Source organism: Grampus griseus, assembly GCF_964374135.1.
Source record: "Grampus griseus genome assembly, chromosome: 2".
In the NCBI taxonomy this organism is placed as follows: domain Eukaryota; kingdom Metazoa; phylum Chordata; class Mammalia; order Artiodactyla; family Delphinidae; genus Grampus; species Grampus griseus.
This window is the reverse complement of record NC_139018.1, coordinates 63,607,401-63,632,859: the sequence shown is the minus strand read 5'-3', so window position 1 is coordinate 63,632,859 and position 25,459 is coordinate 63,607,401. Positions and strand designations below refer to the sequence as shown.

The following is a 25,459-nucleotide window of genomic DNA, read 5'->3' as shown; positions in this document are numbered from 1 at the left end:
AGGAATATACAGAAAAAATATGTGTTAGGATACTGGGGTTCTGTTTCTTTTAAATTATTTTGTAATTATTTTACACTGAGGTAGGACTATTGTAGTGTTAGAGAATCTTGTATAAATGTATTTGTTCAAGAGCTTCCTTGTCAATATCCTTTTCTGGGTATACATCATAGTTCAGTGGTACCTCTTCAACCCAGGGAGATAACTGTATATTAACCTGGAAAAAAAAAGGTCATAAACAAATATGAAAATTGCAGAATGAACCTATTCTCTTGAATTTTGAGAAATCATGACTAAGTAATTGAACACAAAGGATTTTTATTACAATGAGAGGGACTAAGTTCTACATGGTGCCACATAATTCTTCGTCGTACTAAATGGTAAGTTTGTGGATTCAGGGACTTAATTTACCTTGATTTTGGAATTTGAAAGAATAAAGAACATATAGTATAATTATTTTAATGTAAATAGTTTAATAATTAAACCAGCTTAAACAATAAAAGATTAAAACAACAATGGGAGTACACAGAGAAACGGTTCATATACACACAGTGATGGTGCTAAGAGGTTGCACGAGAGGGGGTAATCTCCCTCCATAACCTTTATCAGGCCCTTCCCTTCACACTGCAAATCTGGGTCTCCGGGATACAGAAATTCTGGAGCCACCAATGGATATATCTGTTTAAAGAAGTTTCATTAAATAGGAAAGCAATAACGTTATTCAAGAATTCATATATAAGGGCTCTTTCAAAAATATTTTACTTTGGTAAGTGAAAAGCACTGAATTATTTCAATACATATAGATATTATAAACTGGAGAGCACATATTTTAAAAGGTATGTTTTTATGAGTATGGAAAAGTATGGTAGAATCATACCACTCACGGGGTAGGGATCTCATGGGGAGGGAATTAGGTGGGGGGAAACTGGGGAGATCAACATTGTTTCTTTATGTATCTCTGGATTATTTCCCTTGTTATGACAAACATGAAATACTTTTGTAATTTAGATGATTGACAAAAATTTTTAAAGAAGGTATTATTGATGATTGTTTAGTTTTTTAAAGGAAGAAATATATATTTAAATTTGGCAGTGCTTATATGTGAGGAAAGAGATATTAAAGAAAATGATAATATGACTCTGTACTAAGAAATGCCACAGTATCTTTCATCTAGGGATCTCAAAGAGCTTTACAAACATTAATTAACCTTTATAAAAGGGTCAACTTATTGGGCTGAATCTTATTATTAAGTATCAGCCTTATTTTGTACGGAGAATCTGAGGAACATAGAAGCAGTTTGTGCAAGATTCCAAACTTGACCTAGAAGCTCAACTGTGTACAGGATATGGGCCTCCAGTCCACTTACTGATTCTAGAAACCTGAACAGCTCTGTTCCTTTTGTTCTCAGGGAAAAAGTTATGATGTGGGTGTTCTAAGTCTCTTACAAATATTTAATAGCATTTGTTAACCTAAATAAAACTGTAACCCCACAGCTGGAAAAATTGGGGGTGGAGAAGCAAAGGAATCTGTACACTTTCAGAGCTCTTGATGCCAGTGAACAAACCACAAATCAGTTCTTAAGCCATAAGGTTTTGTTATCCTTTCTATCATTGTCACTATATTCAGACAGAATATTTCTAGAATATTTTAACAGCTATCAGAAAAAAGCAGAAGAAAAGTTTTGACAATAAAAATGCTGGGAAAGAGGCTTACATACCTGAAGACTTGAGAGAGAATCTTCAAGGCTTGGCACGGTCACTAATAAGGATCCTCGTTTCCTTACATTATGGCTGATATATTCCCAGGCTCTGTAACACATTCAAAACTTATATGTTATGCTTTACCAGACACTGGATATTTTTTCAAAATGAGGATGACAAAAAAAAATATAGCCCAGGCGATATGTAGAAATCCAGATGGGTAAAAATGTTTGCCAGCAGAAAACAGGACCGCAGCAAGACACTAGAAATTGGTAAATTCAGTTCCTGAAGGGATGTTGGCAAAATTGTGAAGTGACAATACTGAGAGAGATTTAACAAGATGGGGATTAGGGTTAATACAAGGGATTGTGGGTAAGGCCAAAAGGAAGTTTTCAGAACTGATAAAGAAATCAAAGCTGGATCAGCGTTAAAGCCTCTTCAATTCTTTATGAACTGTCAAACTTTCTGCAGAATGGAACAGGGCTGAGGGGTGTGAGTGGGAAAGAGTCATGGAGAAAGGCCACAGAAGCCAGAAAACAAGCAAAGACTAAAATAAGAGTATAACATAGAGATTAGATCTTTTAAAATAATATCAAGAGTGAAATCATACTTTATTTGGCTGTCAGAAATATTCAATGGAAAGAATTCTGGACATTATGGCACCTGAGAAGTTTAATGAGATCAACTAGATTTAAAGCACGATGGCACACCATGTGCACGTATATGTGTCAGAGGGCAGTGTCTGACCAGTTCTGATTAACCTGTAGAGCAGACATGAATGGGATTTCTACACTGTGCATGAGTTTTGACAGTACACCCTGCTATTGGGGAGCAAGGGTCAAGCAATGCAGGGGTGTGCACCCCTTGTAGTGGGGCAGGTGGGCAGCAGTATCATTTGCACTTATTTTAGTTACAGCAATGGTTATTGGGTTTAGTATATTCTGGAGCTTACTAGGCAAAACGATACAAATGTTCTTTTTCTCAGGCTAGATATAAAATCAAGAAGCAGTGTTTGATAATAAATATCACTGTGCTTGGGCTAGAGCTGTTTGTTGTCTTGATGTACTTCCTTAGAAATTATATATTTTACAAGTCTATTTAGTAAGACTGAAGAAGCTGAGTATACTGGCACGGTTGGGCATGGCTCTCAAAATAGCACTTGCTGTTTCTGAGAAGCTGTCATTGTAGTAGTTGTATATGTTTCACCTACTGAAAAAATACAGAGGCACCTTTTAAACAAAGAATTACTCTACTTGCTACAATACAGAATTATATAGGTAAATGATCAATTTTGTCAGAACGATTCCAGTATCATAATGCTTTACTGTATCTTCTAAACTTTCTCCCGTGTACTGTCATTCATGATGAAGGTAATTAACCATGAGAGGCTATCATCTATCTATATTTAGAATTCACTGCATTTGATTAACTTGGAGAAATGACTGAACTAACACATGGTCAGTACCTATTTGGTGAGTCATGCAGAGTTTGTGAATTAATTTTCCAAGATAGTTTTTTTTTGAGATTATTTATTTTTTTTATTTATTATTTTTGGCTGTGTCTGGTCTTAGTTGCGGCATGCGGGCTTCTCTCTAGTTGTGGCGTGCGGGTTTTTCACTGGACCACCAGGGAAGTCCCCCAAGATAGTTTTTAAAACAACCCAAACATGAAAATACTTTCCAGTATCAAGTTAACAGGTAGCATTCATCATTCTTCAGCATTTAAAATCTTCCTATATGAATCTGTGAAGAGTTTAAGGTGTTTTTCTCTTTTAACTTCTTACACAGCATAAACCTAGTATATTTCATTCTCCAACAATTATGTAATGTTTTGACTACAGGTCCTGAACTTCAAAAGGTAAAAAGCTATACATACTTTGTCCACTGGAAATTAAGCTTAAAGAGTGCACTATGATTAAAACAACTTGTTCATGTTGTGTTTCTGGCCTTTAGCCTGTGACCAAAAAATCATCACCCATTCTGGCTGAGCTCTGAGGATATGATTTGCTTTCTGTTGAACTAGTTTCTTTTTAAACTATTTACACTGTTAATTTTGTACTAACCTTAACCTACAAGTAATAGATACGTGTGTGTATGTGTGCGAGAGAGAAAATATAGACAGTAAAGGGGTGGCAGGATAAAGAGGGTTACTCATTCAGGATTCTACTCCATATTAACTGTTTATGGTCTATAATTATGTCTTTTTATTTCTTGCAGTAGAAACCTCACTGATGCACTAACCCAAACGTGTGTAATGCCCTTTCATAGATATGGAAAGGAGGTTTCCTGCATCCAGAGTATACGTATGTCATTATGATAAATAAGTCAGCAAGCCTAACTGACCAGAAAATCAGTGTCTCAGACTACAGAAATTTTCTAATTAGAGGAACCTATAAGTCCTGATGAGAAGACAGAAAAGCCATCACAGGGAATTCCCTGGTGGTCCAGTGGTTAGGACTCCACACTTACTGCCCAGGGCGTGGGCACAATCCCGGGTCGAGGAACTAAGATCCCACAAGCCCCGCAGAGCAGCCAAAAATTAAAAAAAAAAAAAAGTGATCAGAGATTTGCTAATTTTTCTATTGCTTGAATAGTGGAATAAACTCCAGGAACCTACTATTACCAATTAAGAACGTTTTAAAAATTTGATCATTATTCACTGTTTTCTAGCTGAATATTCTTGTATCTTGTTTTTTTAAAATTTTTATTTATTTATGGCTGAGTTGGGTTTTCCTTGCTGCGTGCGGGCTTTCTCTAGTTGTGGCGAGCGGGGGCTACTCCTCTTCGTTGCAGTACATGGGCTTCTCTTTGTGGTGGCTTCTCTTGTTGAGAAGCACGGGCTCTAGGTGCGTGGGCTTCAGTAGTTGTGGCAGATGGGCTCAGTAGTTGTGGCTCACGGGCTCTAGAGCACAGGTTCAGTAGTGTGGCGCACGGGCTTAGCTGCTCTGCGGCATGTGGGATCTTCCTGGACCAGGGTTCGAACCCGTGTCCCTTGCATTGGCAGGTGGATTCTTAACCACTGTGCCACCAGGGAAGCCCTATATCTTATTTTATAGTCATTTATAGGCACCAGTTAATTCCCATAATTTTGTGATAGGAGAGCATAGGACATGTTTTTTCAAAGAAAAGAAAACTGAGGCAGAAAAGAATAAGTATAAAAACCCACTGGGAATTGATAACTTCTTGCATCCCAGACTGCAAAGCAAATGCTTGGTTCATGAAACCATTTTATAACTACTCAAAATTAGATGTAATATTTACAAGGTTAGACAACTAAAGTTTATTTTTATTTTCATTTAGACATAACACATTTCCTTATTAATATAAACTCCTGACAGTTGAAGTCATTTCTGAGAAGTTTCATATCACTGCTGGGGCCCCGGGTTTGATCCCTGGTTGGGGAACTGAGGTCCCGCAAGCCTCACAGTGTGTCAAAAAATAAACAAATAAATAAAAAATTTAATATGAAAACACTTCTACCAATCCCTTTTCATACTTTGCTGGATGTATTTTAACAACAGATTTCTTGCTTGAATAAATAACGTACCTGGCCTGTTCTGCCTCATTAAGAAAATATTCAAAGACATTATTCATTATAATAACATCAGCATTTTGCAGAAGTGAACCTTGTGTACAGATGTCTGCATGAAGCACCTAAAAAAGAATAAGTTCACGTAAGAGAACAAAGACACCGTATCATATAATCACGTAAGAAATAGCTATTGATTCAATGATGTTGTGAGGCAATATGGGAGATTCACACTTCTTAAAATGGGAGAAAAGTATATTTAATACTACTACCTATGGAAGATACTCAATACCTAATAAAAACCATAAGCTTGTGAAAATTTTGTTTTAGATGGAATCATTTATATAGTTATAATTACACTCTTTTCACTCCCAGTTCAGAGCTTTTTCCATTATATCACTAGTTATTCTGGCTCCATCATCAACTGGATTTGTACATTTGGGTAGTCAGTGTCTTCCTAAATAAATGGAGTAATACATGTCCTGATTCACAGAATCAAATGGGACCATATAAAATTTAAAAAGTAATTTATAAATTGTAAAATGTTAATACAAATATTTTAACTGGCCTTGTCTGACTCTTCATCTAAAATTCACTTGAATATATTATCTATCCAAGAAAGCAAACAAAATAATTTATTGAAAAAACTATATACCTCAAAAAATTAACTTCGACTACAATCAACAAGTCTTGTAGATCACAGGCAAGATAATAAGAGGAAACATGTATTTGCTCAAGAGCAAAGCAAATAACTTTTATTTTAAAAAGGAGAGAAAAAGTTTTTTATATCATATGATTTCCTTCCAAAAAAGAACTTAGCCTTACAAATAAATAATATCCAGAATGTTTAAATCTCGATTTCTAATTAAATCAATTTTCCTGTTAGTTATGTGATTCTTATTATGTAAGAGCAGTGTGTTTTTGTTCATTAAATATGGGATAGTGAGAAAAATCCATGAACTTATTATTGGACAATGAATTCTCTTTGATCAATTGCCTCTCAATTTCCAAGATGAGAGAGAAAGAGAAAAAAAAGGCAAGGATGGAAGGAGGAAGAGAATGAAAAGTTTTCCTTCTATAAGAAAGGGGAAAGCTAGATCCTTAATCTTACTAAGATATGTCTTTCAATATTTGATTGCATTGAACACCAGAGATCCTTAGATACACAATACTTCTGTGCATTGCCATTAGAAGTGTAGGATCACTAGTGAAATGACAAGGATTACTGCATCAACCAAAAAACTTCCTTTCCCCTTTTTTATTTTTCCCCTTACATATAAGAAACAGAAAATTTCTGTCATAGCCCAACCCAGGACATCATTCTCCCATGAACTGCTATTCTGTGGCACCCACAATTCCTATTGAAAGCTTATAAAAAGATAAAAACTGTGAGCATTACTTAACCTTTTTGCTTACTTTCAACATTCAGAGTTTAATTAAATACACTTCTGACCAACATCAAGAGATTCAAAATTAGCGCTACCAAAACTATAGTTGATACGAAGAAAATTAAGAAAAAATTCTACTTTCTAATAAAATTTGGGAGGAAGAGAAAAATGTGAGTGGAACATATTGATAATAATTCAACTTTATTATCAGTGTTTTCAAATATTAAGTTAACTCAATCTGTTTCTATACAACAGCAATCAAGAATAGATTCAAAAAGTGTTTCCAACTCCAATGCAGAAGAAATTTGGCTAAACTATGCTATACAGTGGATAACAGAATAAACATTTAAAAGGGTACCTTTATTCTGTCAGTGAACTGGTACTTTTTTATGACCATTTCCTGCAACTGGCAAAAGTCTCTATTCAATTCTACTCCATATAATTGTGATGCTGAACTGTAAAGATAACCCTGAAATATGAAGATACATTATGATACAAAAGAATTAACTTTTAGTTGTGGGTTTATTTCTACTTGAAATTTTAAAAGTCAAACTTTTTTTTTTTTAAGTCTTTATTGAATTTGTTACAATATTGCTTCTGTTTTATGTTTTAGTTTTTGGCCACGAGGCATGTGGGATCTTAGCTCCCCAACCAGGGATCGAACCCGCACCCCATGCACTGGAAGGCAAAATCTTAACCACTGGACCACCAGGGAAGTCCCTAAAAATCAAACTTTTAAAAACAGAATTCAATAAAGTAAAAATAAAGATAAAAAGGAAAGATAAGTAACATTTTATAATTTATGTAAACCAACTTTTAAGAACTTAGACTCTTACTCATCGAGACCTTGATTGTAGTTTATTAATTTCCGTTATTTAAAAGTAATCATATTTTTAAAGATTGATTTCTTACTTTTCCTGATAAAACTGTGCATTCAACAAAGTTGGAAATGAGGAAAGTGATCACATATAGATTCTTTGTTTAATACCCTACTTCCATAATTTCTTGGGAATTTCAGGGGAAAGCAAGAAAGGCATTAACCTGTGGGAAATATAATGGAAACTCATGCACAGTCTGACACAAGAGGAGGGTGGCTGGAGGTGTGTCCTGTTTGGCTTTGAGAAGTCAGCCTGGTGTCTGGCAATCCACCAAAGGCAACTGGCCATTAGTTAACAAGGATAATCAAGAACTGTCTATATATTATTATGTATCTATTTTGGTTATAATAACAAAAAATAATCTGGAAGGAGAGGTCAAATCATATTCTGAAGACCATTATACATCAACTAACACTTACGTGTAAACTAAATTTATATTCATAGCTCATCATGGATTTTTAGAATATGTTCAATGGAGCATATGGAAGTATTCAAAAAATTTTTGTTGACTGAATCAGTGATGTACTATAGAGGAAAATGACAATATGTCTAAATTCATTAATGCTGCCAAATACCTGCAGAGCCACAATTATTTCAGCTATATACTTTTCTAACAAATAAAAAAATTAACAAGAATGGACAAAATATGGTAAACAGCATAATCTCTAATGTTCTCCAAACAAAGCCATCTGATAAACTGTACTTTCTATTATGGCTATTTTTCCTAATTGTAGAATAAAAGTCAACACTGAAAAATAAATGAACCATGAAAGAGTTAACTGTTTCTGTTTAGAGCAGGCAGTGATGCTGGGAACTGATAGGGCCTGTTTCTGGCATGAACATCTACTGCTGTTGGCCACATGTTTTAACACATCTGCTAATGACAACCAGAAACCACATTTCAGTTTTTTGATAAAACCATTTAAGAATATTTAAAATGCTCATGATTTGAATTTTTTAAAAAAAGCCACATTGAAGACACAGAAGTCTTTGGATCACAGGATTCGAACTTTGGATCACAGAAAACTAGAGCACGATGTGTCCTGGATATCATTTAGTTTGCTCACTTACAGGTCAGGAACTTGAGGCACAGAGGTGTTCAGGGACTTGCTCATAGCCATAAGCAATTTCCCAGGTCAGGTAAATTTGTCAGTTTTATAAGAGCTCTTATCAAAACTCAGTATACTATACTATTTTAGTACAGTACAGAAAATGGAGTTAGAAGGGCAGTAAGTGAGTGACAGAATAGCAAAGTGTTATGAGGGTCACCTGTTGCTGTTTTGCTGATATTCCTTCACTTGTGTCACAAAGTCAAACTAGTAACGGAAATCAGAGAGCTGGCCTTTGAAAGTCCAAATTTGATACACTATTTTAACCATGTTATTCTGTTACTCTAATGAATAAAGCCAAGCTGTCACCTTGGATGGTGGCAGGCAAAACTGATGCTAGTAGGAGAAGAAAGTATTTCCAAATGTTGAGTATGTCTACAAGCTGGACTTTACCCCGTAAAGGACGGTGCCAAGCCTGGAGCCAACGTCAACCAAGACCTTTCCCGATAGATCAGGGAGTACATGATGATAAATGAACTTCAATTCCATGAGAGAGAAGGAATGAGAAATAAACCCTGGAGAATTAGAACAGAGTAAACATTAAATTCTGCTTGGGGATTAACAATTCCATTCTGTATTTCTAATTCTTTCACCTGTAAAGTGTATTTCATGCTTTTCTTAATCAATGAAAGCCATTCAGAGGTTATTTAGAAAAAATTAATGTGATAATTTTGTATTCATTCACTCTGAGCTGTATTAGACAAGAACAAATATGAAGTCTCTGACATTTAAAAGGCCTCTAGAGGGAACTCCCTGGTGGTCCAGTGGTTCCACTGCAGGGGGCATGGGTTCCATCCCTGGTCAGGGAACTAAGATCCTACAAGCTGCGCAGCACGGCCAAAATCATCATCATCATCATCATCATCATCAAAGGCCTCAAGAAAACCGCTACTCAGCTGCCTGTCCCTACCCCCATGCTCCTCATTTCCTTCTTGCTGCTGCTTAGGGTGTCCTGGGTTTTCTCCTTCCTCTTCTGCCTCTGACCTGCTGTTCCCAGCAACTGCTTCCTAACTCCCATACCATCTGGCTTTCTCACCCTATCCCAGAGCCAACCACAGGGCTTCCACCTCTTGCGGCATAGACTGTAAACTACCCAATGAATGACCATCTCTGGAGTGGAACAATGTGGCAGCCCTGAGCAACCTAGAGTGTGTTCTGGAGTGCAGGAGAGGGGTGGTATGGAAGGAGGTTAAGACACTCCTAAACTGTTATTTCCCTTAGTTTAATTGCTACAATTTCTAGTCTCCTAGCCCACCTTCTCACTCCATTATTTCTGTAATGAATCACCTGGGAGAGCCTGAGTCTGTTTTTTCTGATATGGAGGTAACCCAAAGACTTTCTCTACTGTATGCTACATGACATAATGGTCAGGAAGGGGAGAAACTTTGATCATAACTAATGACTGGTGGCAAAGAAAATGGAAGCAGGCAGGCTAATCCCTTGGAAGAAAATAAAGGATGACTAGGCCTCAGAAGTAACACTGGAGGTGATGGGGTGGAGGGGGGTTGACCACCATAGCCCTTATCTCCTCTCATCCTCACGATTCTCTTTGCCACGTTAGTGCTCCTGCCCTGGGCTCCAGAGTCATCGTTCGTGTCTTGTAGCTGGACAAGCCCCTTTCATATAGGGAATAAGAGGCCCACACGGTGATAGCTTTTTCAGAGTCATTATAGTTATCCAGGCTGATCTGGGTGTCCAGACACGATTTACAATCTGATTTTTACGTGAAAATACATCCTAACCTCCAAATTTTTCTGTGTCAAACATAGCTCTTCTGTAAATTTCTGTACATCAGATCTGATATGGTGTTATTTATAATTCACTTTTTAGTTTTCCCTCTATTGTTCTTTTTCTTTTGGCTGCGTTGGGTCTTTGTTGCTGCATGCAGGCTTTCTCTAGTTGTGTCGAGCAGGGGCTACTCTTCGTTGTGGTGCACAGGCTTCTCACTGTGGTGGCTTCTCTTGTTGCGGAGCACGGGCTCTAGGCGCACAGGCTTCAGTAGTTGTGGCGCACGGGCTCAGTAGTTGTGGCACACGGGCTTAGCTGCTCCATGGCATGTGGGATCTTTCTGGACCAGGGATCAAACCCGTGTTCCCTGCATTGGCAGGCGGATTCTTGACCACTGCGCCACCAGGGAAGTCCCTTCTTCTACTGTTCTTGTCTAAGTCCTTTTCTATTCTGTGACTTTCAACTATTTCAAATGGAAAAAAGTACTATCTAAAAATAGAATCTTAAATCAGTAAACCAGGGTAGTTTAATCCCCAACTACAATACAGGTACTATATATTTGTATTAGCAAAATACTACAAATTTGGTAGTAGTTAATTTTCGAGAATAACATTATCTAAGATCAGTAATATGAGCACAATATTACTTATCCCCTCTAAGCAACACCTCTAAATCTAAGTGAGCAGGGAGATTGAAATAGCATGTTTAAATTAATAGCCTAGCCAATAATATCCAGTTTGAACAAAAAATATATTAACAGAAGAGTTAACATCTTAGCAGCATGGAGTCAGTCTAGTTTCCCATTTGAAACACAGGTGCTGCATCTGAGGGACAGAGATGCAGGAGACTGTCACCAGAGTTGTTCTGGGTTATAGACCAAAGATGCTCCATGATGTCAAATCATGGCCTGAATAGACTGTCAAGATTATCTATCTCCGTCCTCTGAATCCATGCCCATCCAACAATATCTGATTACTATCTGACTTCTCAAGTAGATGTTTCTATGTGGAGAACGTTTTCAGTCCCCTTGGCAGTTATATTTCTCATTGTAAATAAATCAGCACTATGGTTAAATGTGAATCTCTTTTGAGTATATAAAGTATGAGTCAGTTTCCCTGTATTCATTCACTTCTGATTAGTTGCTGGACCTGAAAAGTCACCTCCAATTAAACATGCTCAGTGAAAAGCAGAAATATCCCCCTGGGAGAGACATGAAGTGGCCTAGCTTCCCTGGACGATGTTTCTATTTAGTTGCCCTGACTGCAATAATTGGTAATGGCTAGGCTGCAGGTTGTCCTTTTGCTTTCCAAAAACAGCGAATGCTTGGGCAAGAATCTGCATACTCGGGACTTCCCTGGTGGCACAGTGGTTAAGAATCCGCCTGCCAATGCAGGGGACATGGGTTCGAGTCCTGGTCCAGGAAGATCCCACATGCTGCAGAGCAAATAAGCCCAGGAGCCACAACTACTGAGCCCGCGTGCCACAACCACTGAAGCCCACGCACCTAGAGCCTGTGCTCCGCAACAAGAGAAGCCACCACGATGAGAAGCCCGCACACCAAAATGTAGAGTAGCTCCTGCTCGACGCAACTAGAGAAAGCCCACGTGCAGCAATGAAGACCCAATGCAGCCAAAAATAAATAAAAAAATTAAAAAATAAAAATTAAAGATATTAAAAAAAAATCTGCATACTCATGACATGTAAGGAAAAGTATACACGAAGTCATCAGGTTTGCAGGCTTGAGTGCCCACCTAAAGGCGCCGTCTGGTGTGAGCCGCACACCATACAGTAGTATCTGCTCATTTTTCCTTCCTCACATAATGAATCAATAAAGTCTTCATCATAAAGGAATGCATCAACGTGAACTGTGGGTTCTGGCTGCTGCTGTATCTGGTGGAGAGAAGAAAAACATCAAAAGAAACAAAGTACAAAGAAGTCTCTTTTTATTGCTAAATAAGGCAAAACATCAGTGGTTCATATGCTAAAATTCTGAGAGCAACGACAAGGTCCAGGAAGACAAGTTTTGATTATGGAAGTCAGCAACTCTGCTCTGCTTTTGTTTCATTTTTCAGACACTAGCAACTTGTTATTTGACATGTCATGATGCAAAACATGGCTATGAGAAATAGATGAAAATTTTAGATGAAAGGAGTATTTTGAGACCATCTTGTCCATCCTAAGTAGTATATTTTACAAATAAAGAAAGTGATACCCAGAGAGATTTCTCCCAAGAAATGACACTAGTTAGTTAAGAGCGGGAAGAACTGAAACTAATATCAGGTCTTCTGAGTCCTACATGTCAGCGACTTACCCATCAAAATACTTAGCAAGTAATCTTTGCCCAGAAGCAAAGTTTTCAAATAATAACAATGTTAGTAAAACTCCATGCTTACAAATAATAGCACTTTATTAATACTGGTGGTACATGATATAATAGCAAGCAGCTACAGAGAAAAATATGTCTGATTCCTTCTACTTTAACACTAAATAAAGAATCAACCTATCTACTTGGAAATCTACAAAATTATATCTACATCTATACACACACACACACATATATAAGTATATAAAATGTATGAACATATACAAGGACCAGAAAGAAACAAAGGAAGAGAAAAACAGTTTGTTGGGATGGGGGATTGTGGGTCCACCATTAACATGCAATGAATACTTTTTTGTCTCTTTATATATTGTGTTATATCATGAGACTGCTAAGATTGTTTTATTAATAACATCCAAACTGTATTACAAATATTGCTCTCAGTTTTTATACGACCCACTATTTTCCTCCTGTAAATGACTGGATGTTTACTAAGATTTACTGAGTGCTCACAATGTGCACAGAACTACCAAAAATGTACAGGATTTAGTACCTCTGCTCAGGAATTTACATGCTGAAAAACCACATGAAGCGCTGCTACTTTCAGATTAGTGGGGGAAGAAGAAATTATTATTCTTAGTTTTGCTTTAGGAAACAGTATTCATAGCATATGTATCCCGTAAGAGTTGGGCTTTGAAGGTACTTGAATGAGGGGCTTGTCAGGAGAAGAAAAGTGAGAATTCTAGGAATAAAGGAATAAAAGAAGCAAAAATTGTGTAACGCAAAAGTAGGAGAAGGAAACAAAGGGGTGAACTTCACCCTTGATAAAAGCCACGGAAATGGAACAGGGCAAAGAAAACCAGGACAATGGTGTAGGCAGGGACAGATTAATGTCGTGCCTTGATTTTGGGGGTGGGGGTGGGGGTGGGGGGTTGAGTGCTTGGCAAACAGGACACCCTCAAAAAACATCTGTTGAATGAATGGTACTAGGGAGCCTGAAGGTTACAGACTCAAAAGAATTGGGGACATGATTGAAGCACCAAACGAAAAAGCAGAATTCAGGACTGATTAGACTGGAAAGGCTAATGGGGTTAGGGGAGAATAGGAGAATCCTCAAGTAGCACTAAGAGGAAATTAATTTAACATATTTACTTTTTGGAGGGCTAGATGTTCTGAGGAAAGCATGGTTTCTAGAGGTAAGCAATTCCGAAGGTCTTCTGCTATGTTTTTCAACATAATGTCATTATTGTCTTGAATGAATTCATCAAAATCTCCTGCAAAAAAAACCCAAAAAAAACCAGATATAGCTTTTATGGATGTACTCATACCTAGACTAAGTGATTACAATGGGTGGATATTTTCCATCAGACAGCATCAATTTATAACAATAAATAAACTTTCTAACCAATGAAATATTTCAATTTTAACAAATGTTCCATTGAAAACACTGAGTTTTTCCTTTTTCCAAACTGCTTGAAAATATAAAACTTGACTATTTCAGCCTGTTATAGAACAACAAAGGCATGTAAAAAATATGTAGTACTTTTACTTCTTTATTTTTACTTAAGGAAAGTACTGCTATTAGTTTTTAGGGTCTTAAACTTACCAGTAAGTAGTCAAATATTCCTTGTGTGACCATATAGATCTTACAAGTTTAGGAGGCATCACACAGGGATTACTAAGAATATAACTTTAATCCGAGTATCTCTGCCTCCAATAAAATGTACTCAAGACTTTGGATAACAAGAACTAACAGATGGCACCAACTATAGAATAAACTTTATAAGAATCATGTTTCTCCACTGCATTTGAACAGCAGATAAAATGATCATTAAAACAGCACATTTCTGATGGCTGTGGCCTACCTTTGGATAATCTGGCAAAAAGGGAAGTGTGCGTGCATGCCGATGTATATAGCAATTAAGATGGAGAAGGTAAGAGACTGACGGTGAATCCAGGTGAGGGTATAAAAGTGGTGTTCATTGTTCTGTTTTTTCACCTTATCTGTGTGTTTATAAATTTTTTTAAATTGGCTCTACAAAAGTATGATTTCTAAGCAGCTCATATAATTTTAACTAGAATGTGACTTATCTGGAAGTAAAATATTCTAAAAGTTAGCTACAGCCTGAATGCCAAATATAGACTGGAAAGGACTACTAATGAAAACATTTTACCTTTTTCTTAAAAGACTTATATTGAATTCTTGCTAGAGTAAAAGGACCTCGAAGGGGTTGTGTTTTTCTTACTGTTTTAAAACAGCTATAGAAGGAAAACAAGGAGATTCTGAAGAAAATATCATCCATCTCCACATCTCGCCCCCCAAATCTTTGGTTGTTTTTAAATAAGTTCATGATTTCCTTCTTAAACATAATAATTCTTGTGTTGGGTCAGAATGCAATTTTCATGTCACAAACAACAATTAAAATTTAGATAATATTTTCTAGTTTGCAAAGTTCTTTCACATAGAAACTAGGTCATTTAAGTATTATAACATCCATGTAAGGAAGACAAAGCAAGATTACATTCTCTGATTTACAGAGGAGGTAACTGAGTCTTTGAAGGTTAAATGAACTGTGAAAAGTTACAAGGCAGGCCAACAGCAGCACAAGAAGCAAACCTAGGTTTTTTGCTTCTAAATAAAGCTACTCTTCTTTTTCACTTTTTCCACTGTTTCCCTACGTACAGAGGTTCTTTCTCTGTATAACTTCCTTTTGAGCAATAGTAGTTAACATGAAGATACTGATATATTATTTGGCTCCCTGAACTAATGTAGAAAGGCCTTTTAGCTCTTTTTTCTTTCCTCACCTATCTAGTATAATGATCTAAGCTGTTGCTTCAAATTATTTCTCGAAGGATGCAAAATATAAATTATAGAGAAATGAAAATACTATGAAGATTCGTTCCAAATTGTTTTAGGTGGAACTTAAATAGCACCTATGATGCATTTTTTAAAAAACTGGCCTTTTAAAAACTGTTTTCTTAAAATCTAATTAAATTTTCTCAAGGTGTTAATTAATACCTAACATCTGCTTAGCTTCTCTCTCTATGACTTGCATTTAATTCTAATAATATCACTCACACCATTGATTCTTAGCAAGTTCTCTCAATTTGTAAATGGTATATAACTGAAGAAGCCAATAAAAATCTCATTATACCAAACTAAGATATCTCATAGCCCAACTTCTTTGGATTTAATTCTGTAACATAAACAACCATGTTAGGAAAACATAGTTTTCATGTGGGTCAGCCTTATAAGGGTCTTATAGTGGAAAGGGAACTTAATTACGAACTATTACCAAATGGCAGAATCCATCCATGCATCTCTGACATATGACTGTTTTTCAGTCCTCACCTGAACACATTCGGGAAGTGCATTTCTTCCATGTGCTGAGCCAGAATCTACCTTTCCATAACAGCTCATTTTTCTAATTTCAGCTCGAGAGGAATAATCATCTTTAATGCTATTGCTATACGGCATTTATTGAATGAGCACTTTTAAGGCATGCTAAATTTTGTGCAGTGCTTTTCAAACAGTCATTTAATCCTCAGAATCCTATATGTGGTGCTATTATCACTTCTATTTTATAACAAAAGAAGAATGTGAGGTCAGAATTTAAGTTACTGGCCAGAAAGTGGTAGAGTGGGAATTTGAATGTAGGTCTAACTCTGAACTCTTAGTTACTATACCATACAGTCTCTCTAAGGGAGCTCAGAAGGCAGCTGGCTAGTAAGAGCTCCCCTATCACTGACTTAGCCTTCTCTTCTCCCTAGCTCTGACCACGGTTCCTCATATATTGTGGGAACCATATCCACTGCCATCTGGTTGCCATCTTCTGGACTTGTTCAACAGCCCCTTTAAATGTGGCCCTGGAACTGAACTCAATTTGGCAATTTAGTTCTCTAATCCATGACTACCTTAGCTTATTTTCCGCTTCTATCACTTTGTAGTGTCTAGGGCTCTGATTGCTGCTGCTACTGGATTATTAATAGACTTGGAAGGGGTGGTGGTGGTGAACCATCTAAACAGTCATATGTGAAGATCAAGGGAGCTGGAGAAATGAAAGATGGGAAGGGCTGCAAATTCTGAACCATCACAATAGATTTCCCGCTGTCTCCCTAGTTAAATATGTTTATTTGGGAGTTAATCCCCCAATTAATGTAAGCATCACCAGGCAAGATGAGAGATATTATGAAATTGTGTGTTAAATTACTCAGTCATTTTAAAAAGGCAGTATTAAGTGAAGACTCATTCCCAAGGATACCAGGAGAAAATGAGAACTGACACCTCTTATCCTGGACAACAAACTCTGATTCAACTACATTCAAGGGTAAAAAGAGATTCCTTCAGTTACAGCAGTGATTCTTCACCATGGTCCTAGTTAACAGGATCCACATATGGGCTTTATGTGGTCCATAAAAGGCCTAAAGTTGCATGCCTGGTTGTATACATAAATATGTATAGTTTTCTAGGAAGAAAATTCTCAAAAGATCTTTCATAATAATAGTTAATATTTGTTGAGCACTGTATGTAAGGCACTGTGGAAATTTTTAGCTCAAGAAGGCTAAAATTAGTTTCATTATCTGTAGTGGTTGGCAAATAACTTCTGAAAAGAAGGGCAAGACATTTTTGCCCTAATAATGGCTATAAAACAGGTGGGAAAGGCATGATATGATAGGATATTACTGCAGTGTGTAAAACTGGAATTCATTAACATTCTGTCATCATAAGTATTTGTTATTAAAATTAAATTCCTTAAAACATTATTTTAAAAGGCTGTGTAATATTCCACCATATGTATATTACTTAACCGTTCAGTCCTACTACTATACATTTAGATACAATTATAACTGTGAAAAATTGGGAACACTGCAACTAACATTTTGGCATACATCATCTCTTTGTATTTATTTCCTTACTATGAATTCTTAGAAGTAGAAGAACTTAAACATTTTAAAGGCTTTTGCTACATATTGTCAAATTTCTTTCCTGAAAGATTATACCAATTTAATCTATCAGAAAAGAATAAGAATATGTGTTTCATTAAAGCCTTATAGCATTGAATAGTACCATAAAAACAAACTTTGTTGTTTTAATTTGCATTTCTTTAATTACAAGTGAGACTGAACATCTTTTAACATGTGTAATAGCTATTTCAGAATGTGTGGTAACAGTACGTTGCTTGGAAAAAGTTAAAGAAAGGTGTTAATCAGTTGCCTAAGGACAGTAAGATTTTTCTCAAATTACATATGTAGGTGGGAAGGGAGTGGAGAAAGAAGAGCTTCACTAAAGAGCAAAATTCATTCTTTAAAAATTTCCTACTTATATTTAATTAAATACAGGGGGACAGAGAAGTCACCAAAGCTGACAGTATATGAATCAAACCCCACTTTTTACATCTAGTCAGGTATCAAGTCCTATCACTTTCTCTTTTGAATCCACTTCCTCTTTATTACCGCTTCAAATACCTCATAGGCACAGGCACCACCTCACATTTAGAATACCAGAACAAACTCACAATTAGCTCCTGAATTATCAGTTTCCCCCCAATATAAGATATCCTGCACACCGATTTTAAACTAATCTTGCTTCAACTTCACTTTGTGTCACTCCTTCCCCTTACAATTTTGGGATAGCTTTTCACTTTTCAACATATGAAGTGTCACTCTAGACTTTCAAGGCCCTCTATATCATCAGAGTCTAACCATCCTATTTTCTATTCTCATTACTCTCTAACATAACTTCTGCTTAAGATGTGCAAATCTCCTCAGCTGTTTTCCATACTCCTTCCTGTTCATACTCTATGACCCTGCCTTTTGCAATAAGGCCCTGCTCAAGTTACTTCATCTCCATGAAGTCTTACGTTCAAACTCTGGCCTTAACTCACCCATATCCTTACTTCTAATGACTTACAATACATAATTAAACATTGGGTTATATATTTCCTATTATTCATTCATATCTAATATTACTCTGAAGTTCTTATTCAAATTTTAAAAATTTACTGAGGGGACTTCTGGTCCTAGACAAGATGGCTACTTCCCTCTTTTCCCCCTGCTCTTCCCCTCTAAATACAATGAAGTACCCTGGAAATAAATCAACAGGCAACCATAAAGGACTCTGAAAGCTAGAAAAAAGGTAAACTGTCTAGGGACCTGAGGATTTAAGGAAGGAGGGTCACCACGGTGAATTCCCTCCTGAGTTTTCCTTTTATCTTCCATGTAGCCTGGACTGGGCCCTGGAGAGGCCTGCATCCCAGAACTACCAACAGCCAGATTGAAAAAAAAGAACAAAACAAAAACTAAGAAAAGCCTGCTCTCTCTCACCAAAGACTGTAAAGGGGAAGAACAACAGAGACGTACTGGGGAGCCCTAATCCCTAGTCCACACCTGGGGCAGTGGCAGGCTATCTGGTAATGACAGGGGAGGCTGTTGTCCTCAGGCCCTCTACCCAGCAGGATAGAGACCCAGGCCTGAGGTCTCCCAGCCTTCTGCCCAGTGGCCAAGAGCAAACCAGGCCCTGTACTGCTTGTCCCCTACTCCCACTGGTGGAAGGTAAGCTCAGTGACATAGGGTGATCCAAGAAACTGTCCTTCTCCATGCAGGCAACACCACCATAGACTGAGCAGGAGCCCCAGCAGTTTCAAGGAATGAAGCAGACCTGAATAGCACTGCAAGGGCACTGAAAACTAAGTTGTTATCAGAGCTACAGCCCACAAAAGCAGGCCAGAACCAACAGGTTAAACTTAAGCAGGGTAACTGCCTACTAAGATAGAAGATTTGAATAGGATCAAGTCAGCATAATATCTAAAATATCCAGGATAAAATCAAAATTACCCTAGCATACAATCAGAATATCCAGGATACAATGGAAAATCATTTATACCAAGAACAGGAAGTCATAATTTGAATCTGGCAATCTAGATGCTAACATGTAAATTAATCAGAAATTTGGATGATCAGACAAGGCTTTTAAAGCAAACTCCATAATAAAAATGCTTCAATAAGCAGTTAAGAATTATCCTGTAACAAGTGAAAAAAATAGAAAATCTCAGCAAAGAAGTAGAAGTCATAGAAAAAAAAATAGAAACTATAAAACTGAACAAACAACAACAACAACACAAAAACACTTGCTGAATGGGTTCAGTAGTAGAGATGACAGAGGATAGAATCAGTAAACTTGAGTTGACAGATCTATAAAATTTATTCCATCTGAACAACAGAGATAAAATAGACAGAAAAAAAAATAACTGAACAGAGCCTTAAGGATTTGTGGAATAACAAAGATCAAACATTAGTGTCAGAGCTCCAGACATAGGGAAAAAAGTGTGGGGCTGAAAAGTATTTGAAGAAATATAGCTAAAAACTCCCCAAATTTGGTTAAAGACATAAACCTACAGATATAAGAAGCCAAGCAAACTCCAAATATGATAGACCCAAAGAAATCCACATAAGAACATACCATAAACTTCTAAAAACAAAAAAGAGACAAAGAACAAATCTTAAAAGAAGCAAAGAGAAATGATTCACTCCCTGTAGGGAAACACCAATTCAAACAGTGAATTTTTCATCTGAAACCATGGGAGCAGACTTCCCTGGTGGCACAGTGGTTAAGAATCTGCCTGCCAATGCAGGGGACACAGGTTCAACCCCTGGCCCAGGAAGATCTCACATGCCATGGAGCAACTAAACCCATGTGCCACAACTACTGAGCCTGGGCTCTAGAGCCCACATGCCACAACTACTGAAGCCCATGCGCCCTAGAGCCCGTGCTCCACAACAAGAGAAGCCACCGCAATGAGAAGTCCGCACACCACAACAAAGAGTAGCCCCCGCTCACTGCAACTAGAGAAAGCTCATGCGCAGCAACGAAGACCCAATGCAGCCAAAGAAAAACCCCCAAACCCCCCCAAACAAAAAAAAAAACCCAAAAAACAAAACAAAAGAAATAAAAAACCAAAAACTAAACCAAAACAAACAAACAAAAAAGCCATGGGAGCCAGAAGATTACAAAATTTTTCAAATGCTAGAAAAAAAGGACCACAAACTGTAAATTTTATATCTGATGAAATTATCCTTCAGGAATGGAGAAGTAAAGAAAACCTCAGATGCAGAAAAACTAAGAATTTGTTGCCAGCAGACCTACCCTTAAAGAACTGGTAGAGGAAACTCTCCAACAGAAAGGAAATAGCAGAAGAAGGCTTGGAACTTCAGAAAGGAAAGAACACAACAGAATGGGTAAAAACAGAGTAAATTCATTACACTATCTTTCTCTTCATTAGTTTCTTAAACCATATTTGATGGTTAAATCAAAATTTATAAAACGATCTGTAATAGTGCTCAATGTATATAGAGGAAATACATAAAATAATCATATTTTTAAAGTGGGGGAGGGTAAAGGGACCTACATGAAAGTAAGATTTCAATACTTCATTCTAGTGTTAAAACATTGATACCAGTAGATGGTGATGTTACATATGTATACTGTAATAGAGTAACCACAAAGAAAACTATACAAAGAGAGAAACTCAGAAACACTATAAACAAGAACAGAATTCTAAAACTGTTCCATTTACCCACAGGAAGGCAAGAGGAGATAAGAAATTGAGAAACAGAAGGATCAAACAGGAAACAAGAGATTGGAAAATCTGTAAGTTATGTGGCTACTTCCTCAGTGGTAATAGCAATATAATATAGAACTGCAGTAGTATGCTGTTCGACAAATGTAACTAGATCCCAGGCTTTGCTTTTTAGATTTGTCGGAATTTCAAAGAAACTCTTAACAACTCTGTAGCTGCTGTTCAGCAACAGGTTCAATTCTACTCAATGAAGATGTATTTAAAATACAGGAAACAGGGCTTCCCTGGTGACGCAGTGGTTGAGAGTCCGCCTGCCGATGCAGGGGACATGGGTTCGTGCCCCGGTGTGGGAAGATCCCACATGCTGTGGAGTGGCTGGGCCCGTGAGCCTTGGCCGCCGAGCCTGCGCGTCCGGAGCCTGTGCTCGACAACGGGAGAGGCCACGACAGTGAGAGGCCCGCATACCGCAAAAAAAAAATAATAATAATAAAATAAAATAAAATACAGGAAACAGAAAAGCTTCTAGTCACCTACTATTAACTTCTTTAAGCATTTAAATATTTTCTTGATTATATTATTATTTTCTTATACACACCTTAATTTTCTATCCTTTATAACGTGATTCTTTTTTTTTTTTTAAAGCAGATTTACATAGACTTTTTTTTTTGCGGCACGCGGGCCTCTCACTGTGTGGCCTCTCCCGTTGCGGAGCACAGGCTCCGGACACGCAGGCTCAGTGGCCATGGCTCATGGGCCTAGCCGCTCTGCGGCATGTGGGATCTTCCCGGACTGCAGCACGAACCCGTGTCCCCTGCATCGGCAGGCGGACTCTCAACCACTGCGCCACCAGGGAAGCCCAGACTTTATTTTTTAATTTAAATTTATTTATTTATTTTTGGCTGTGTTGGGTCTTCGTTTCTGTGCGAGGGCTTTCTCTAGTTGCGGCAAGTGGGGGCCACTCTTCATCGCGGTGCGCGGGCCTCTCACTATCGCGGCCTCTCTTGTTGCGCAGCACAGGCTCCAGACGTGCAGGCTCAGTAGTTGTGGCTCATGGGCCCAGTTGCTCCGCAGCATGTGGGATCTTCCCAGGCCAGGGCTCGACCCCATGTCCCCTGCATTGGTAGGCAGATTCTCAACCACTGTGCCACCAGGGAAGCCCTATAACTTGATTCTTAATAGAAATTTTTATGAGTTGTTGGTTTGACATCCTCATTTGTATTTGCATACTCAGGAAAAATTCAGAGGCTTCAGAATGGTGTTTGTTAACAGACAGCTGTTAACAAAATGTAATTTTTAATATGCCTATTGGGGACCTCACATACAGTTTGGCTCTCGATCAAGAGTCCACTATATACATATACAAGAAGTACAAAAGAACAGATGCTCTGCCACAAGATTAGAATCAATGAGCTGAAGTCCTGCTGTATTTTTTACTCCTTTTATTTATTTATTTGAGGGGGGAGTTGTCTTTGTGTGCTTTGTCCCTCAGACTTTTTTCATCCTTCTTTACTGGTGCTCATTTGTTTTCTAGACTTTGGCCTAAGCGGTACCAAGGTAAATACAGGCTCTATCTTTATTTTTTCTATATCTTCAGTTTATATCATACTTCGACATGTGCTTGCCTCTGTCCTGGTCCAAGCTTCTGGTTCTATCAGCCTGATCCCAAATGACCTCAGGTCTTGGTATGATAATCCCACTATTCCTTCAGAGACCGAGAATATTATTCTTCCTTTTGTGTATTTAAAATTATTGTGATTTTTACCTGTTAGCAATATGTAGATTTTTTTCAGTTTCAGTAAACTCTGTGAAACTCAAAACCAAAATCATGCTTATTATTATCTCTTGCTATTCCATTAAATGGTATAAAAATTCAAGGAGAGTTATAATTATCAAAGGTCTAAGCAAATGTCATACAAGTAAGACATTATGCGATAATTTTTTTCCTGGAAGAAGGAAGTTAATTAGGAAAATGAAAAATTGTTGATTGGAAGAATCTTTTGTGCTGTATTTCATAAAAAAGTACACTATAAGTGTCAGTTTGGGAAGATGAGAATGTTCTGGAGGCAGATGGTGATGACGGTTGCACAAAGTAAATGTATTGTACTTAATGTACACTTAAAAATGGTTAAAATGGTAAATCTTGTATTATGTATATATTACCACATAAAAAACGTATACCAGTAAATTACACTACTTTTAAAGATTCATATTAAAACATACTCCTTCATTTTAAGCTAAGTGACACTCTCATTTCTTAAAATATTCATGTAATAAACATTCTTCAGAAACTCAGTTTGTGTTCTAAATTGCTTAACAAATTGCTTGAGCTTCTCTACTACAGGATCGGCTGGAGAAAGGCACAGAACGTGGTGTTAGTAAAAGTAAAAACATCTTCTTTAGCCAATGGTATTGGGTCTTCTTGTTTACAAAATCATCATACAAAACACGCTTTCAACGAGTTTGAAAAATGGAGTCTCAACTGATGCCTCTAAAACTGGAGATTTAGATTACAAATGGCTCCACAAAACTGAAATCTTGAGGGCAAGGATGTTTTAGTAATGGTGCAATTGCCAGAACCAGGCAATAGATGGCATTTTTGTAGGCACCCAGGGCTTTTGGAATAAAATATCTCGTAGATTCCCACCTTGAATCTCGTCTGTGTGTATAAATATGAAGCTAGCTCTTTGGTTTTCTCTACTTTCCAGGCTAAATCTCACTACCAGATGTCCAAGTTAATTTTAGTTTGGCATCTTATCTAAAATGATCCTCCAAAATGAGTAGTAGTAGTAGTAGTAGTAGTAGTAGTAATAACAATAATGATAATACCCAAATTGACTCTAACATCACAAAGAGAGAAAGTTCTAGGAAGAACCTCACGGATGGAAGTCTAAAATTGGGAGTCATCAGCAAACAGGAATATTTCAAGTCATGAGTCTAGATGAAAATAAACATGGAAATCAACGTTTAGGGGTACAGAAGCAGAGCATGGTTTGGAATAGTTCTCCAACAAGGAATATCCTATCCTCTTGTGCTTTCACCAGGCTTCACTTTGCCAAAACAGATCTATCCCATTCTTCAATAACTCGACCTAATTACCACATTTTCTCGATTCTTACTTGTACTTTTTTAGTATTACTATCATTGAAAATCAAACTCCTGTCCTCCCCTCCCCCTTTTCTCCCTCTCCCCACCCCGGAACACCTGCTATTAAATTGATGGCCCATTTTACAATTGAGAAAATAAATGCACTAGCTACATGTGATTTTGCCTACAGGGTAAAAACTTCCAGCTCTACAGCCTGAAACTTCTCTTGCAAAGGGCTTTTTCAGGTAGTATCCTACTGGTCGTCCCAAATTTGTGGGAGTAATGGGGAGGAGGGCTAACCCATCACCCCGCCACCCCCCCCCTTTTTTTTCCTTCAGAGAAGAGGTTAGACACAAGGCGGCTGTAGCCGCTTGTCTGAAGTCTGTAGCGGAATCACAAACCCAGAGCCAGGTCCTCCTGCACCAATCCTAAACTGGATTCTTAAACTGACAAAAGTTTGCGATGTGCCCCCCTTCAACCCGATCCGTAGCAGAGCAGAGACCAGCACAGCTACCCTATGGAACGCTTCTGGCCTCACCCTAAGTCCCCAAGGTCAACGCCCACAGCATATTCTTGCCCCAACCGTCTGACTCTGGCTCTGATCGCTTACGGGTAGTTCTCATCCACTGGAGCAGAGCTGGGAGGTCTGCTGGAGCCACCGTACGGAGTAGATGCAGTACTGCTTGCCGAGCTGAGCGGAATTCCATGTTGGAGGAAAAAGCAGAGCAGGGGAGGGTTCGCACTGCGCACGCGTAGGCGTAGGCAGAGGCGGGTCCAGACACCTGATTCGACCCGGGGTGGAACCCGCCTCCCTTGGCTGCTAAAGTCCTAAGCCCCGCCCCCTCTTTGGAGTTCTCACTGGCTCCCGGGAATTCCTACACGCAGACATCCCTACACCCCCATCTCTCTCCGCTGGTGGTGCTCAGCCAAGTCATTTTTTCTTAAGGTGGCGCCTGGAGGCTGGACTTCTTTCCTGAGATCGCATCCCTAGAGAGCTTCCTATCTTAATACTAACTTTAATGCCGCAGTTATTGAGCGATAGAAAACGAATGTCAAAAGCCAGTCAAAGCAAAGAAACATCTCAATAAACGCTTTCTGTAAACGCACTGAAGGAACGCGGCGGGTGCCCCGGAAGCGGAAGTGTATCCTCT

The 25,459-nt window shown here is 38.0% G+C and overlaps 1 protein-coding gene across 3 annotated transcripts; it reads right to left on the bottom strand.

Moving 5' to 3' along the window:
* LOC309817817 (uncharacterized protein) lies at positions 1–25,033 on the bottom strand. Of its 3 annotated transcripts, none has more exons than XM_082647049.1 (8): positions 24,919–25,033; positions 13,801–13,922; positions 12,080–12,218; positions 8,994–9,115; positions 6,972–7,082; positions 5,244–5,350; positions 1,715–1,805; positions 1–214 (listed from the first exon to the last, which is right to left on the bottom strand). In XM_082647049.1, the coding sequence occupies exons 1-8, from the start codon at positions 25,013–25,015 to the stop codon at positions 98–100; spliced, it is 906 nt and encodes a 301-aa protein (XP_082503175.1). In that variant the 5' UTR covers positions 25,016–25,033; the 3' UTR covers positions 1–97. The 3 variants fall into 3 exon arrangements, with proteins under 3 accessions (XP_082503175.1, XP_082503174.1, XP_082503176.1); XM_082647048.1 differs by having other exon boundaries at positions 71–675; XM_082647050.1 differs by lacking the exon at positions 6,972–7,082 and having other exon boundaries at positions 71–675.
* Positions 25,034–25,459: the final 426 nt, after the last annotated feature.